At 35.5% G+C, this 14595-nt stretch overlaps 1 protein-coding gene across 1 annotated transcript in view; it reads right to left on the reverse strand.

Moving 5' to 3' along the window:
- LOC127946297 (potassium voltage-gated channel subfamily H member 2-like) overlaps nucleotides 1-14595 on the reverse strand; it is a 111488-nt gene that overhangs the window by 3162 nt on the left and 93731 nt on the right. Inside the window, exons 6-13 of the mRNA XM_052542763.1 lie at nucleotides 12177-12611; nucleotides 10513-10912; nucleotides 7501-7700; nucleotides 7153-7405; nucleotides 5719-5912; nucleotides 5545-5647; nucleotides 5248-5463; nucleotides 84-273 (exon numbers count right to left, since the gene is read on the reverse strand). Coding sequence (XP_052398723.1) covers nucleotides 84-273; nucleotides 5248-5463; nucleotides 5545-5647; nucleotides 5719-5912; nucleotides 7153-7405; nucleotides 7501-7700; nucleotides 10513-10912; nucleotides 12177-12611 — 1991 coding nt within the window. The remainder of the gene's footprint in view (nucleotides 1-83; nucleotides 274-5247; nucleotides 5464-5544; nucleotides 5648-5718; nucleotides 5913-7152; nucleotides 7406-7500; nucleotides 7701-10512; nucleotides 10913-12176; nucleotides 12612-14595) is intronic.

Genomic DNA, 14595 nt, shown 5'->3' on the forward strand with positions numbered 1-14595 from the left:
CACACACGCACACACACACACACAGGTGTGAATGCAGCTCCACTGAAGGTGTGTGTGTGAGGACACAGGTGTGTGACAGAGACCTGTTGAGCTGTTTCTGAAGCAGCTCCAGTCGTGTCTCCATCTGGCTGCGCTGCTGGCGGCTGATGCTGCACAGATGCATGCTGGGATACACGGAGGGCGACGGGAGACTGCAGCGGGGCACCTCCTGATACTGCCTCCCCCGACTGTCACCCCAAAAACTGAAGATATTAGACACACCTGAGAAGGCACCTGAGACAGACAGATGCACATCACCACCACAAACAGCACGACGGATCAGATTTATCTCATCTACTGGTTAAATTATAGTAATATTCATTCATAATATTAGCATAGTTTATTTTATTTATTTTATAATTGTTACTTATTATTATTATTATTTTACATTTTATTTTATTTTCCACTATCACTGCTTGATTATATTATATTGTATTATTTTGTATAATATAAAATTATATTATATTGGGTACCATTTAATAATTATTTAATAATTAATATTGTATTATATATATATATATATATATATATATATTTATATATATATATATATATATATATATATATATATATATATATATATATATGTGTGTGTGTGTGTGTGTGTGTATGTATTTATAAAAGAAAGCCTTGCCACCCCTGCTGCCACCCCAGTTGGCAGCAACGAATTAAAGGTTATGGCCAATTTTACAATTTAAGAGCGCAAATCTTTTGTTATTTGTGACCCCGCTCCGAACTCCCGAACTGATTCAAATGATTTGCGATCCCCAAACTGACTCAAATGATTCACGAACCCGCTTTGAACTCCCGAACTGACTCAAATGATTTGCGAACCCGCTCCGAACTCTCGAATTGATTCAAATGATCCACGAAGCCGCTCCGAACTCTCGAACTGATTCAAATGATTCGCGAACCCGCTCCGAACTTCCAAACTGACTCAAATGATTCGCAATCCCGCTACGAACTCCCGAACTGATTCAAATGATTCGCGATCCCCAAATAGACTCAAATGATTCGCGAACCCGCTTTGAACTCCCAAACTGACTCAAATGATTCGCGATCCCCATAACTGACTCAAATGATTCGCGATCCCGCTACGAACTCCCGAACTGATTCAAATGATTCGCGATCCCCATAACTGACTCAAATGATTCGCGATCGCTAAGAACTCCCAAACTGACTCAAATGATTCGCGATCCCCAAACCGACTCAAATGATTCGCGAACCCGCTTTGAACTCCCAAACTGACTCAAATGATTCGCGATCCCCATAACTGACTCAAATGATTCGCGATCCCGCTCCGAACTCCCGATCTGACTCAAATGATTCGCGATCCCGCTACGAACTCCCGAACTGATTCAAATGATTCGCGATCCCCATAACCGACTCAAATGATTCGCGATCCCGCTCCAAACTCCCAAACTGACTCAAATGATTCGCGATCCCACTACCAACTCCCGAACTGATTCAAATGATTCGCGATCCCCATAATTGACTCAAATGATTCGCGATCCCGCTCCGAACTCCCAAACTGACTCAAATGATTCGCGATCCCCAAACTGACTCAAATGATTCGCGAATCCGCTTTGAACTCCCAAACTGATTCACATGATTTGTGATCCCCAAACTCTAATAATTTACAAAGTATTAATATACTGTAATATTTGTGTTGTTGTTGTTGCTATAAAAACAGACTTAAAAATAAAACTGTTGCAATACATAATGTAGGCAAATACAAAATAAACAATGTTATGTACATTGTTTATTGTTAATTTGGATCCCCATTAGCTTCCACAAAGTGGTTGCTAATCTTCCTGGGGTCCACAGAGTTGCACAATACAAAAAATCATTCAAACAAATAAAATAATAACAAAAATACAATTGCTAATCCAGTCACATCACAAAACTATACCCATACATATTAATAGTAGTAGCACAAACAGAAGTACGTCTATACCTTTAACAACATGTTTACACAATTTCTTTTAAACACATGTGTTGAATTACTTTTACGTATATTTATAGGAACAACATTCCAAGCAGCAGAGCCACGATAAAATACAGTCTTTTTCAGCAAATTTGATTGTGGACATGGTAAAAACAGTTGAGACTTACTCACTTGACGTGTTTTATGATCGTGTCTAAAACCAACATAAACAAGCCTTTCAAAGAAAAAACATGGTGTGTGATACTTGATTACCTTATAAAAATATACCAACACTCGTAAATGTAATTTGTCCTTCACTAAAAGCCATGATAATTTTCTATGCATATCAGCAACACTGGCCTGAAATTGATAATGGAGCACCAACCTAGCTGCTCTATTCTGAACAATCTGAAGTTTTTTTAAGTGCTTTTCTGATGCACTTGACCATATTATAGGGCAGTACTCAAGATGCGATAAAACTATTGACTGCACCACATCTTTTAAAACCAAAGACGAAATAAATGCAGAACATTTCCTGGCTACTGCTATACCTTTACCCATGCTGCTTACTATATGATCTATATGTTTGGACCAGGACAATGTATTGTCAAGTATCACGCCCAACAAAGTAACATCTGTTACTTGTTCCACTGGCGTCCCATCAATAAATAAATTCAAATCTGCAGCCCTAGAAATATTGTATTTTTGGCTAAAAATTATGCATTTAGTTTTTTCTATATTTAAAATTAATTTGTTAATTTGAACCCATTTAGAAATTGTTAAAAGCTCATCACTCAAATTTTTCTTTAGTTCAGCTGAAGAATGTGCTGCAGAAAACATTGTAGAGTCATCTGCATACATAACTATATTAGCATTATTAACAACATATGGTAAATCATTTATAAAAATAGAAAACAATAAAGGACCTAAGCAACTTCCTTGTGGAACACCACAATAAGTATTTTTAGCATCTGAAAAAGATCCATTATAAAACACTCTCTGTTTTCTATTAGAAAGATAGCTTCCCATCCAATTAAGGGCTGTCAATGAAAAACCATAACATTTTAGTTTAGCCATAAGAATATCATGGTCAATGACATCAAAGGCTGCTGTAAAATCAATTAAAACAGCACCAACCAGTTTCTTATTATCTAGACATGCTAACCATTCATCTGTCATATGTATAAGAGCAGTACTTGTGGAGTGTCCTGGTCGATAGGCATGTTGAGCATTGGCAAGTAATCCATTTGTACTAAAATATTGTAAAATTTGCTTGAAGGTAATCTTCTCTAAAAGCTTACTCAAAATTGGAAGTATGCTAATTGGTCTGCAATTAGAACCTAAAAAGTCTGTTTTTCCCTTTTTAAGTAATGGAATAATTTTAGATTCTTTCCAAAGATTTGGATATTTGCCACTTGTTATGTACATGTTATGTACATGTTATTACAAATGCCATGTGATTGCTTCTGTTAAACTTACAGGACGATCAAATCCTTGTTTAGGCTACTGACCAAACATTTCATTCAAATTTTCACTTAATCTTACATTTTTGGACACCTTGTTGCTATAGATGACACAGGCTTTATAATTTCTTCAACAAAAAAGATGTGCATATCACAACCCTTACAAAAATAAACCATGGTTTTATCATAGTAAAACTGCTTAGTTTCCTTTTGCATGATTTCTGAATGCTTGAGACTATAAAATAAATTAGAGTCATAATAAAGTTATAGCCACAGGTAAATGTCGAGAGCTACAATTGTGATTTGTAAATAACACAATTTATTCATTTAGTTTTTTTATTTGATTAAAGTTATTTTTTCACCCCTATACTAGGTGTTTTTTCCTAGTTAAGTGAGGAAAGGGGGCACAACAATAAATCCTGCTTATGAGAACCCTTAAGGTGTTTTTATACACGTCTCTGGGAATGTGTGCTCTACTACACACACACACACACACACACACACACTGAAGCACGCGTGGTGTTTTCAGCTCTTCACTATATTGATGCATGATGTATGCTACACATGTGTACGTCAGCGCGCTATGAGATGATTTCACCATTTCATTTGATAAAACTATTTGTGCCTATAATGTTTATTTGTTTATTATTATTGTCAGCTAATAAAACCTATGCTTCAGGACCATATTCATATAACATCTAAGGCTAAATGTAGCTCTTGACTGGTTGAGTTAGATGATGATTAACACTAAACTGTAGAAAATCAGTTGAGTCTCCCAGCTGGAAATGTCATTGGCTGTTAGAATATTGTGTTTCTTATAATAAATGGACATATTGATAACACTGAATCTTTTATAATGCTCTTAATGACATGTGGATGCATACTGTATGCATTAGTGAGTGTGTGGTGCTTATAGTCACTTATTCCTGATATGAACTGTTTCAAATGCAAGACATTGATTGCATGAGATTAAGTTTGTAAATGATAGCCTGTGCCTTTTATAGTGTGCACATATATTTATCATCAAACTGTGATAACTGTGACTAAATTCAGTATATATACTTCTGCCATATGTTGCCACCCCTCAAAAATTCCTGCCCCCTTCTTGCCACCCCATCAATATTTTTCTAGATCCGCCCCTGTATATATATATATTAGTATTTTTTGAATTTACTCTATTTGCATTTATTTGTTTTTCACTGTTTAAATAATATTAATTCAGAATATTACTATATTTTATTTTATTTTATCTTATAATTGTTAATTATTATTAATTTTATTATTTTAGGTTTTATTTTCCACTATAACTGCTTGATTATATTATATTATATTATATTATATTATATTATATTATATTATATTATATTATATTATATTATATTATATTATATTATATTGGGCACCGTTTAATAATTATTTAATAATTAATATTTTATTCATTTATATACCCTTTATTATAAATATATTACTTTAGTATTTATTGCATTTACTCTAGTATTTTTTTTTCCAACAACATTATTTCAATCAAATCTTGATAAGAAAATGTTTATAGACTAAAATGTTACAAAATTGTGATAAAAATGTGTTTATTTAATGCCTGTTTTTTTTTTTTTATATTTTAATATAATCATAACAGTTTTATTGTCACATTGTAACATTTAAACTACCACGATTTTTATATACTATTGTATTATTTTATTTAAATATATTTTATGCAACTTAATTGAAAATTCTAATTCCGAACATTTAAAAAAATATTATAACTTGTGTTTTTTATATTATATAATTTATATACGAGTTCACTTGTCGTTCTGTCACCTGATAGGGCGTTGCATGTGTTTCCTGTTTTGGGATCGCCCTCTCCTTCAATCACATCCATGAGTGTAGTGAGAGGGGCGGGGCTTGTGTGCACAGGCTCCTCCCCCTCATCACTACTGGAGTGGGAGGAGACAGAGTTCTGAGGCTCCTCCCACCCCTTTCTGCCTCTCCGGGCGGGTTTCTCATTCCTCTTGATCTCTCCAGCATCAGCATCGTCTGGAGAAACAAACACGTGATGGATATTCACCAACATCTGCACACATATCATCCACAAACAGTGAATGTGAAATGTGAAACCTTTTTCTGTCCGGCGTCGGAAGGAAAGCTTTCTCCTGCGCAGTCTGTTGAATCCGGGGCAGTCTGAGTCAGCGCTGCTGGGGGATCCGGGAATCATGTTGGTCTGTAAGGGAACACATGGATTCTGTGCTTGTGCTCCAGTGACTGAAGATGTGTTGAGTGAGCGGGACTCACGTCTCGGAGGTTAAAGGTGATCTCCAGGTTGCTCCAGAAGTGGTCGGAGAACTCGGGGTACATGTCCAGCACCTCCAGCACGTCGTCTCGGTGGATCTTGTGCAGGTCGCAGTACGTCAGCGCCCTCACGTCTGCGTTGGATTTCCCAGGCCGTGCGTACAGGTTGATGGGCTCCCCGAATATATCATTCTTCCCTGGGATGTCAGAAGCATCCATAAACAATTCTATAACTTCTATTTGTAGTTAGAAGCCTTTTTAGCCGATTTAAACCTATGTTTCCAATCACTAGAACATGGAAGAAAGTTTTGCTGTACCTTACGATTACAGTGCAAAAAATAAACGTCTAAAGCTTCTTAAATCAAGACACGTTTAGTGAAGTAGCAAAACTACACAAGACTTGTTTTATGTGAAATTTCTCTAAATGAAGGGAGTGAACAAGGTCAGGGAAAATTATATTTATTCTCCATCGAATCGTTCTTGTTTTAAGCATAAATGTATTTTATTTTGTTCAGTTTCTCAGAAAACAAGACTCTGTGTGTGTATTGTGCGTCTCAAGTAAATACATTTAAGGATGTTAGCACAAATCAAGCAATTTTTAGCAATGTATGCAACATTTAATGCCACGATTTCATGAATTTAAGACTTTTTGCTCTGATTTAAGACCTTTTAAGTCCTTAATTTGTGTTTTATTAATATAGAGTTTTATTTATCTATGTTTATATATTTTAATACTTTGCTTTTAGGCATTAAATTATATATATATATATATATATATCCTTTTGTCTATTTTTTATCATTATATTGACTGATTGATTCAGATGTGATTTTTTTATTTATTAACTATTTTTATATATATTTTTTAATATTTTAATATTTGTATTTTAATCATTACCACCTTGTCATTAAAAAAATAAAAAATAATTTTTAAACATGTATTTATTTATATTATGATCTTTTTAAATGATACATAAAGGACTGGGACATAAACAATAAATACTATAAATAAATCAGATAAATAAAATATATTTTGGTAAGACGTGGAATGTCGCATATGAGTGATATGATTTTTTTTTTAATATTATTTTTTAAATCCTTTTTGGAGTTTAACAGTCACTAGTCACCGAATGCTTTCGAAGAACAGCAGTGATATTCTTCTAAACATCTGCTTGTTTATTCCACAGAAGAAATGCAGTCATGCAGGAAAGTCATGAACGATTTTTGGGTGAATTGTTATTATTCCACTGAGTGTGTTCATTCAGCATAACACTATTTTACAGCTGACTTCCTGTAGGTGGCACTAGAGAGAGACCTCCCAGTACAAACCGTGTTGCATTCAAATTAAATAGAGTTACAGTGACTTAAACAGGAAAACAGATCCTAGATCCTTAAAAACAAAAGTCTTTTGATTTTACAAAACCTCACACTGACACCTACCCAAGATTGCCACCACCACATCTCCACGTAAGATCTCGATGGAGCCGCGGGAGATGAAGTAGATGGCGGTCAGGACGTCTCCGGCGTGCACCAGCGTGTCGCCCGGCGGGGCGTGAGTGGTCTTAAACTTCATGGCCAGCGCCCGCAGACATCCTTTAGTGGAGCCCTTGAACGCTTTACAGTTCTGCAGCAGAGTCCTGTTCAGATGCAGACAGATGTCGGCCTGAAGACACTCTGGGAAACCTTTCAGCACCTGAGAGAGCACAAGAAACAGCTATCAGAAACCCAGAAGCATTATCTGTCTAGCACATGTTGATGTCCGGGTGATGTGAGGTGAGGTGGACTCACGGCGTTCATGTCGATGCCGTTGGTGTAGGACCAGGCGTGTTGGAAGTATTCCTCCAGTCTCTGGCGCAGCGGGTTGGGAATCTGATGGAAGCGGATGAACTCTCTCACCCGCAGCATCTGAGTGTGATAGCGAGCCGTTCCCGAGTACAGCCGCTGGATGATGGCCGACACGTTCCCGAAGATGCTGGCGTACATGAGCGCTGGACAGGAACGGGAGGGCAAGGTTAATAACAGCGGCGTGATGAAGCACTACACAGGTACTGACTGTCTGACATCTGCTTAGATCACGGACGCATCTCAGAGATATCAATCACATTACAGCAGTAGAAACAGCAGCAAAGAGATTCTCATGACACTAAACCAATACATGTAGAGATGGTCAGAAAACACTGCATTTCTCCTCCGTTTTCTGTTTGTTCTCACAGGAATGATATATCGTCATCTCAAAAAAATCTGAAAAGTCAAGAAATCAAGCCTTTATGTCAATTTTTACTAAGATTATTTACATTGTGACATTATACATCATATATTTTTATACATACAAAAATATTATTTTGTAATTGATTAAAAATAATAGTAATAATTTCCCCACCCTGCGTTCATTAATGTAAGGCAAAATAATCTTAGCCTCTTTACTTACTTTTAAATGCCTATGAATGAATGAATGAATGAATGATAGATGAATGGATGGATGGATGGATGGATGGATGGATGGATGGATGGATGATAGATGGTTGGATGGATGGATAGACGGATAGATGGATGGATGGATAGACGGATAGATGGATAGATGGATGGATGGGTGGATGGATGGATGGATTGATGGATGGGTGGATGGATGGATGGATCAATGGGTGGATGGATGGGTGGATAGATGGATTGATGGATGGGTGGATAGAAGGATAATGGGTGGATGGATGGATGGATTGATGGATGGATTGATGGAAGGATAATGGGTGGATGGATGGATGGATGGGTGGGTGGATGGATGGATGGATGGGTGGATGGGTGGATGGATGGGTGGGTGGGTGGATGGATGGATGGGTGGATGGGTGGATGGATGGATGGGTGGATGGGTGGATGGATGGATGAATGGATGGGTGGATGGGTGGATGGATGGATGGATGGATGGATGGATGGATGGATGGATGGGTGGATGGATGGATTGATGGGTGGATGGATGGATGAATGGGTGGATGGATGGGTGGATAGATGGATTGATGGATGGGTGGATGGAAGGATAATGGGTGGATGGATTAATGTATGGATGGATGGGTGGATGGAAGGATAATGGGTGGATAGATGGATGGATGGATGGATGGATGGGTGGATGGGTGGATGGATAATGGGTGGATGGATGGATGGGTGAATGGATGGATGGATGGATGGGTGGATGGGTGGATGGATGGGTGGATGATGGCTGGATGGGTGGATGGATGGATAGATAGATGGATGAATGAATAAACAATGCAATATTATTTAAATTGTATAGTTGTTAAACTGCATTTAATTCATGACTTTAATAAAGAAAAACATGCTAATGAAAATAATTTAACAAAATAATTACTATAATAAAAAGGAAATAATTTTTTTTATAAAGTAAAATAAAATAAAATAAATATACTTGAGGTTCGGAGTGAAATATCACCTGGGTCTGATTTTTGGATGTTCATTCTAACAGACTAAAGAATGAAACTAATCTGTTATATTCAGTAAAAACAGAAGAAACCGAGGCTGTTGCAGTCGTTCAGCTTTTAAAGTGTGTTCTGTACGGTCTGCAGACTTCAGCTGTCGAATGTCATGAACAATCTTGCATCAGATCGAAGAAGTCATGCTGGTTTTCTCCTTTCGCTCTCTTCCAGAATATAATTCTGCAGCGCTGATGATAAATGCTTCTACCGGCCATAAAAATGGAAATTACTTCACAGTTATTGAGGTCTAATAAACGTGTGGCAGTGATATTAATTAGATCAGGACCTACAAAATGAGCTTTCAGGATGATTTGTTCACCAAGAATTAAAAAGAGAGGATGTTTCATCAGCATATTGACTTTAAAGTGCACGAAAAAAAGGTTTCTCTGAACTACAAGACATTAAGGATAAAGATCAACACTCAGACGTGCGTTAGTGGCTCAGTTATGCTTTGTTTTCTCTGGATCTATTTAGTGAATTAAAATGACTTCTACAAATCTCTCTTTTGATCGATATCTTCAACGTCTAGAACAAAGTTCACTGTCATCAGAACAAAGAAAAAAAGTCTAATTTATTATATTATTGTTTTAGTATCATACTTTCAGTTTTGAAGTTTTAGTAATTGTGTTGTATGCTTTGTAATTTTTATCATAGACCTGTATGTCATCAATTATATTTCTGTTTAAGTATCTTAATACATGAATTTAAACAAACCGAAAATGAGAAATGTTGCCTAAAAATAAATAAAATATTTATTTATTATTTACTTATTTCAGTTAATAACAAACATTTATTTTATTATTTATTTATTGTATATTTTTTAAGAATTTATTTTTAATAACACACTCATATACTGTATATATCTATATATCTATATATATATATATATATATATCTATATATATATATATATATATATATATATATATATATATATATATATATATATATACACTGTTGACATTACCGTCTACAGCCACGAGAGGGCGCTCTATGTTTATTAGGGGTACATAGAGCGCCCTCTAGCGGCTGTCGTCGGTAATGTTTTAACTTTTTTTATTTCTCTTGGTTCATGTCAAATTAATTTTGCTATATAAGTCGCACCTGACTATAAGTCGCAGGACCAGACAAGCTATGAAAAAAAGTGCGACTTATAGTCTGGAAAATACGCGATATATGTTAGGTAAAAAATTTTAGCCTGTTAATGTTTAAAGTAGAAACAGTTCTAAAAATATTCTCTTTCTACAAATTTTTAAGTGGATTTTTGTAAACTGTACCATCCAAACTGACGTCTGACTGTTGAACAGCGAGACATACTCACATCCGATCAGCATGACACAGATGGAGAAGATCTTCTCGGAGTTGGTGTTGGGCGACACGTTCCCGAAGCCCACGCTGGTCAGGCTGCTGAAGGTGAAGTATAACGCGGTCACGTACTTGTCCTTGATGCTGGGTCCCGATCCTCTGATGCTGCTGTTGTGTGGTTTGCCCAGATCCACACCGAGAGCGTGCAGCCAGCCGATGGAGCGGTTCTGCTCCACGTTCCCGATGGCGAACCAGATGCAGGCCAGCCAATGAGCGATCAGAGCGAACGTGCACATGAGCAGGAAGAGCACGGCCGCGCCGTACTCAGAGTAACGGTCCAGTTTACGAGCCACGCGGACCAGACGTAAGAGACGAGCCGTCTTCAGCAGCCCGATCAGGGTGGTCTGCTGAGTGGGCTACAATAAGAGAAAGCAAAGGAAAATAAACAACAGGTTTCTTGCTAAAGACCTTTTTTGAAAACCAAGTAATATACTTTTAAAGGGACAGTACACCCAAAAATAAAAATGGACTTCCAATGTAACTTTTTCCATACTGTTGATGTCTATGGCTACCGTCATCTGTTTGGTTACCAACTTTCTTCAAACTATCTTCTTTCGTGTTCAACGGAAAAAAGGTTTTAGGGTGAACTCATTTTTAAGGTGGACTGTCCCTTTAAGAAACACTGCATTAGCAACACTTTGATGTTTTACAATGCAAATTCCAATAGATCATCATTACTTTTTAATTAATTTTACAGTTTCCAACAACATCGAAATAACTCTTACTGCAAAAAAAATTAAATAAAATAAAAAAAGAAGAAAATTTAAAAATTGTTCTTCAGTGTTTTTATCTTGTTTTCCCGTACAAACGTCTAAAGCTTCACGATACATTTAGTGAAGAAGAAAATTTACAAAAGTCTTGTTTTATGAGTTATGAATAAAAAACAGAACAAATATCTGCAAATGAGGTCGGAAATTTTTTTTTTTTCAAAAGGGAAAATTATTTTTATTTTTTATCGAAAGGTGTTTGTTCTTGTTTTAAGCATAAATGTATTTTATTTTGTTCTGTTTCTCAGAAAAAAAGACTCCATGTGTGTATTGTGTGTCCCAAGTAAATGCATTTAAGGATGTTAGCCTAAATCAAGCAATTTTTAGCAATGTATGCAACATTTAATGCCACGATTTCATGAATTTAACACTTTCTGCTCTGATTTAAGACCTTTTAAGTCATTAATTTTTGAAAGGGTGCATTAAACTGTTTATGTTTAATTTCAAGGTGTCTTACGATCTTTTAAAACCAATAATAAAAATAAAGGAATGAATTGAACGGAGCACAATACGTCAATATGATATCTGACTGCAAATGTCTTGCATTACTTTTTCATTCATTTTACAAAATAAATAAATAAAGAGACTTAAACAGCTTTTAATGCAACTTCTGGTCACACTGCAAAACTGACGTATTCTGGCTTTGAAAATGTCTTAAGAAGTTTAAATCAATATGCATTGCATTTAAATCAATATGCATGAGAAGATAATGCAGTGCATGCAAAAGGCAACACACAGTATATTACTGTTATTCTAAGTGTGAAGAGAGGATATTAAGAGGAGCGAAGCATGCAATTTATCACAACACCTGACAGCATAGAAAGCAATGTCAAGTTAAAAGATAAAGCTTGACCTCTGCGCTCATCTCCTCCCCGCTGCGGTCTATGAGCAGGTCGAAGGGAATGGCCGCCACCATGTCGATGAGGAACCATCCTTTGAAGTAATGCACGGCGATGCGCAGCGGGTGGCTGACCACCTCGTCGTTGGCGTTGACGTACGTGGTGCGGAAGTTGATGATGATGTCGATGATGAACATGATGTCCACGGTGAGGTCCACCACGTTGAGCGCGCTGCAGGTGTAGCTGCAGTTCTGGGCGGAGGTGTCCTCGTCCCCGTTGAGCAGGAAGGCGGCGGAGTACGGCGTGAGGATGGCCGTGTAGATGACCAGCAGCAGGATCAGCCAGTCCCACACCGCCTTGAACGGACTGTAGTGCAGCACGGTCCACTTGTGGATGCGCGGCGTCTGGAGCTTGTACTCCGGCAGGACGTCAGCACCCAGAGACAACACCTGGACACAGACAGAGACCAGAGCGGATGCTGAGACTGAAAGAGTCTCGTGTTCAGAAGAACGTTGATGATTCTGAAGAAATATATGCAATATATATATATATATATATGTTTTTTTTTTTTTTTTTTGCATAAGCCATGGTCAGTATTTTCTCCTAATCTAAAAACGAACGAAAACACAATAATTTATTGAAAAAAAAAATATATATATTTATATATATATATTTTTTATATATTTTATTTATTTTTTATATATTTATATATTTTTAGATATTATATTATTTTTATTTTTAGATATTAGGTATATTTATCTGTATAATATGTACATTTTTAAGTAATATTTTATTGTACATAATATATATATATATATATATATATATATATATATATATATATATATATATATATATATATATATATATATATATATGCTAGCTGCCAAGCAAATTTTTTTTTATTTTTCATATAAAAATTAATGGAATAAAATAACAAAAAGAAATGTAAAAACTGCACAGACATTTAAAAAAAAAAGAATAATAATATAAAATGACAAGCACACAACAAAATGACTAAACATTAAAATATAGAAAACCGAAAATATAAAAATGAAAACTTAAAGAATTAATAAAAACAATATTATTATAAACACACACACACACAGACATATTTTCACACACAATAAAATATAATAAATTATAATAATACAAAAATAACAAAAACGGAATAATAATAATAGAAAATATCAAAACTAACTCAAAATATTAATAAAAACTATAATAGTATCTCGATGATACTAAAATAATTAGACAGTAAATAATAAAACACACACACAACATGCATTACAAGGATTATAAGATTTTAATGCACACAATGGAGGTAATATCATATTATAGTAATATTGTGAGTGTCTGACGAAGAAGTACACTAGTGAGGGAAGTGCCCTGGTTAGTGTGCGAGAGGAGTTGACCTCTGGTGACCTCTGCTGATGGGTTTATATAAAGCACTTGTGCTTCTGTTGGTGAACACAGCTTTCTAACGCTTCATCTTTCCATGCACAGATGAACACTGATGTGTGTTTGCGTTTCAGTAAAGATACAAGAACGTTTCTGAATAATCCACACCGACAAGAAAGAGACTGATGTAAACAAATAATCAGAAAACAGCACAAGATCTCATCAGTCAGCGTCAGATTAATGAGTTTACAGTCTTCTTTTGTCGAGTTCATGCCATCACTCATCTGATAAACATAAAATAATTAAGATTGTTCAGGGATTTTTCAGTAAGACGTCTCTTCTGCCATAATAATCTCCCCCACCCCCCACAATTTTCTTTACTTAAAATGAAAACACAAAAATTAAATACAACTTTTGTTAAACAGCCAATGTTTATTCTAGTCATTCTAATCACCAATACATTATATTTTATTAAAATTAAAATTAAAATTAAAATTAAAATTATTTAATTTAATTTAATTCAATTCAATTCAATTCAATTCAATTCAATTTAATTTAATTTAATTTAAATAAAATAAAATAAATTTATTTTAATTTAACACACTCACACAAACACACACACACACACACACACACACACACACACACACACACACACACACACATATATATATATATATATATATATTTTACTTTTTATTATTATATTTTTTTTGTTTTCATTTTAATCTTGGATTATTCATTTTGTTTTTGTCAACAACAAAAAAAAGTTTTAATAGTTAAAAAAAAAATATATATAAATAAATCTACATGCAGCTGATGTTCCTTTAAGTTCATCCACACTAGAAATTGAGTCTTTTAAATAAAATTGTATTTGAGTATTTATATATAGGCTACAGTAATGCACAACATGAATAGTAATAGTATGCAAATGAGTAGGTCACAAGCTGGTCCAATCAGATGCGTTCATGAGCTTCCCTCAGACCTCCTCCTCGTTCCTCTCCAGCTGAGGTCCGTCTCTGAATACGCTTC

This window comes from Carassius gibelio, chromosome A24, assembly GCF_023724105.1.
Source record: "Carassius gibelio isolate Cgi1373 ecotype wild population from Czech Republic chromosome A24, carGib1.2-hapl.c, whole genome shotgun sequence".
Classification (NCBI taxonomy): Eukaryota; Metazoa; Chordata; class Actinopteri; order Cypriniformes; family Cyprinidae; genus Carassius; species Carassius gibelio.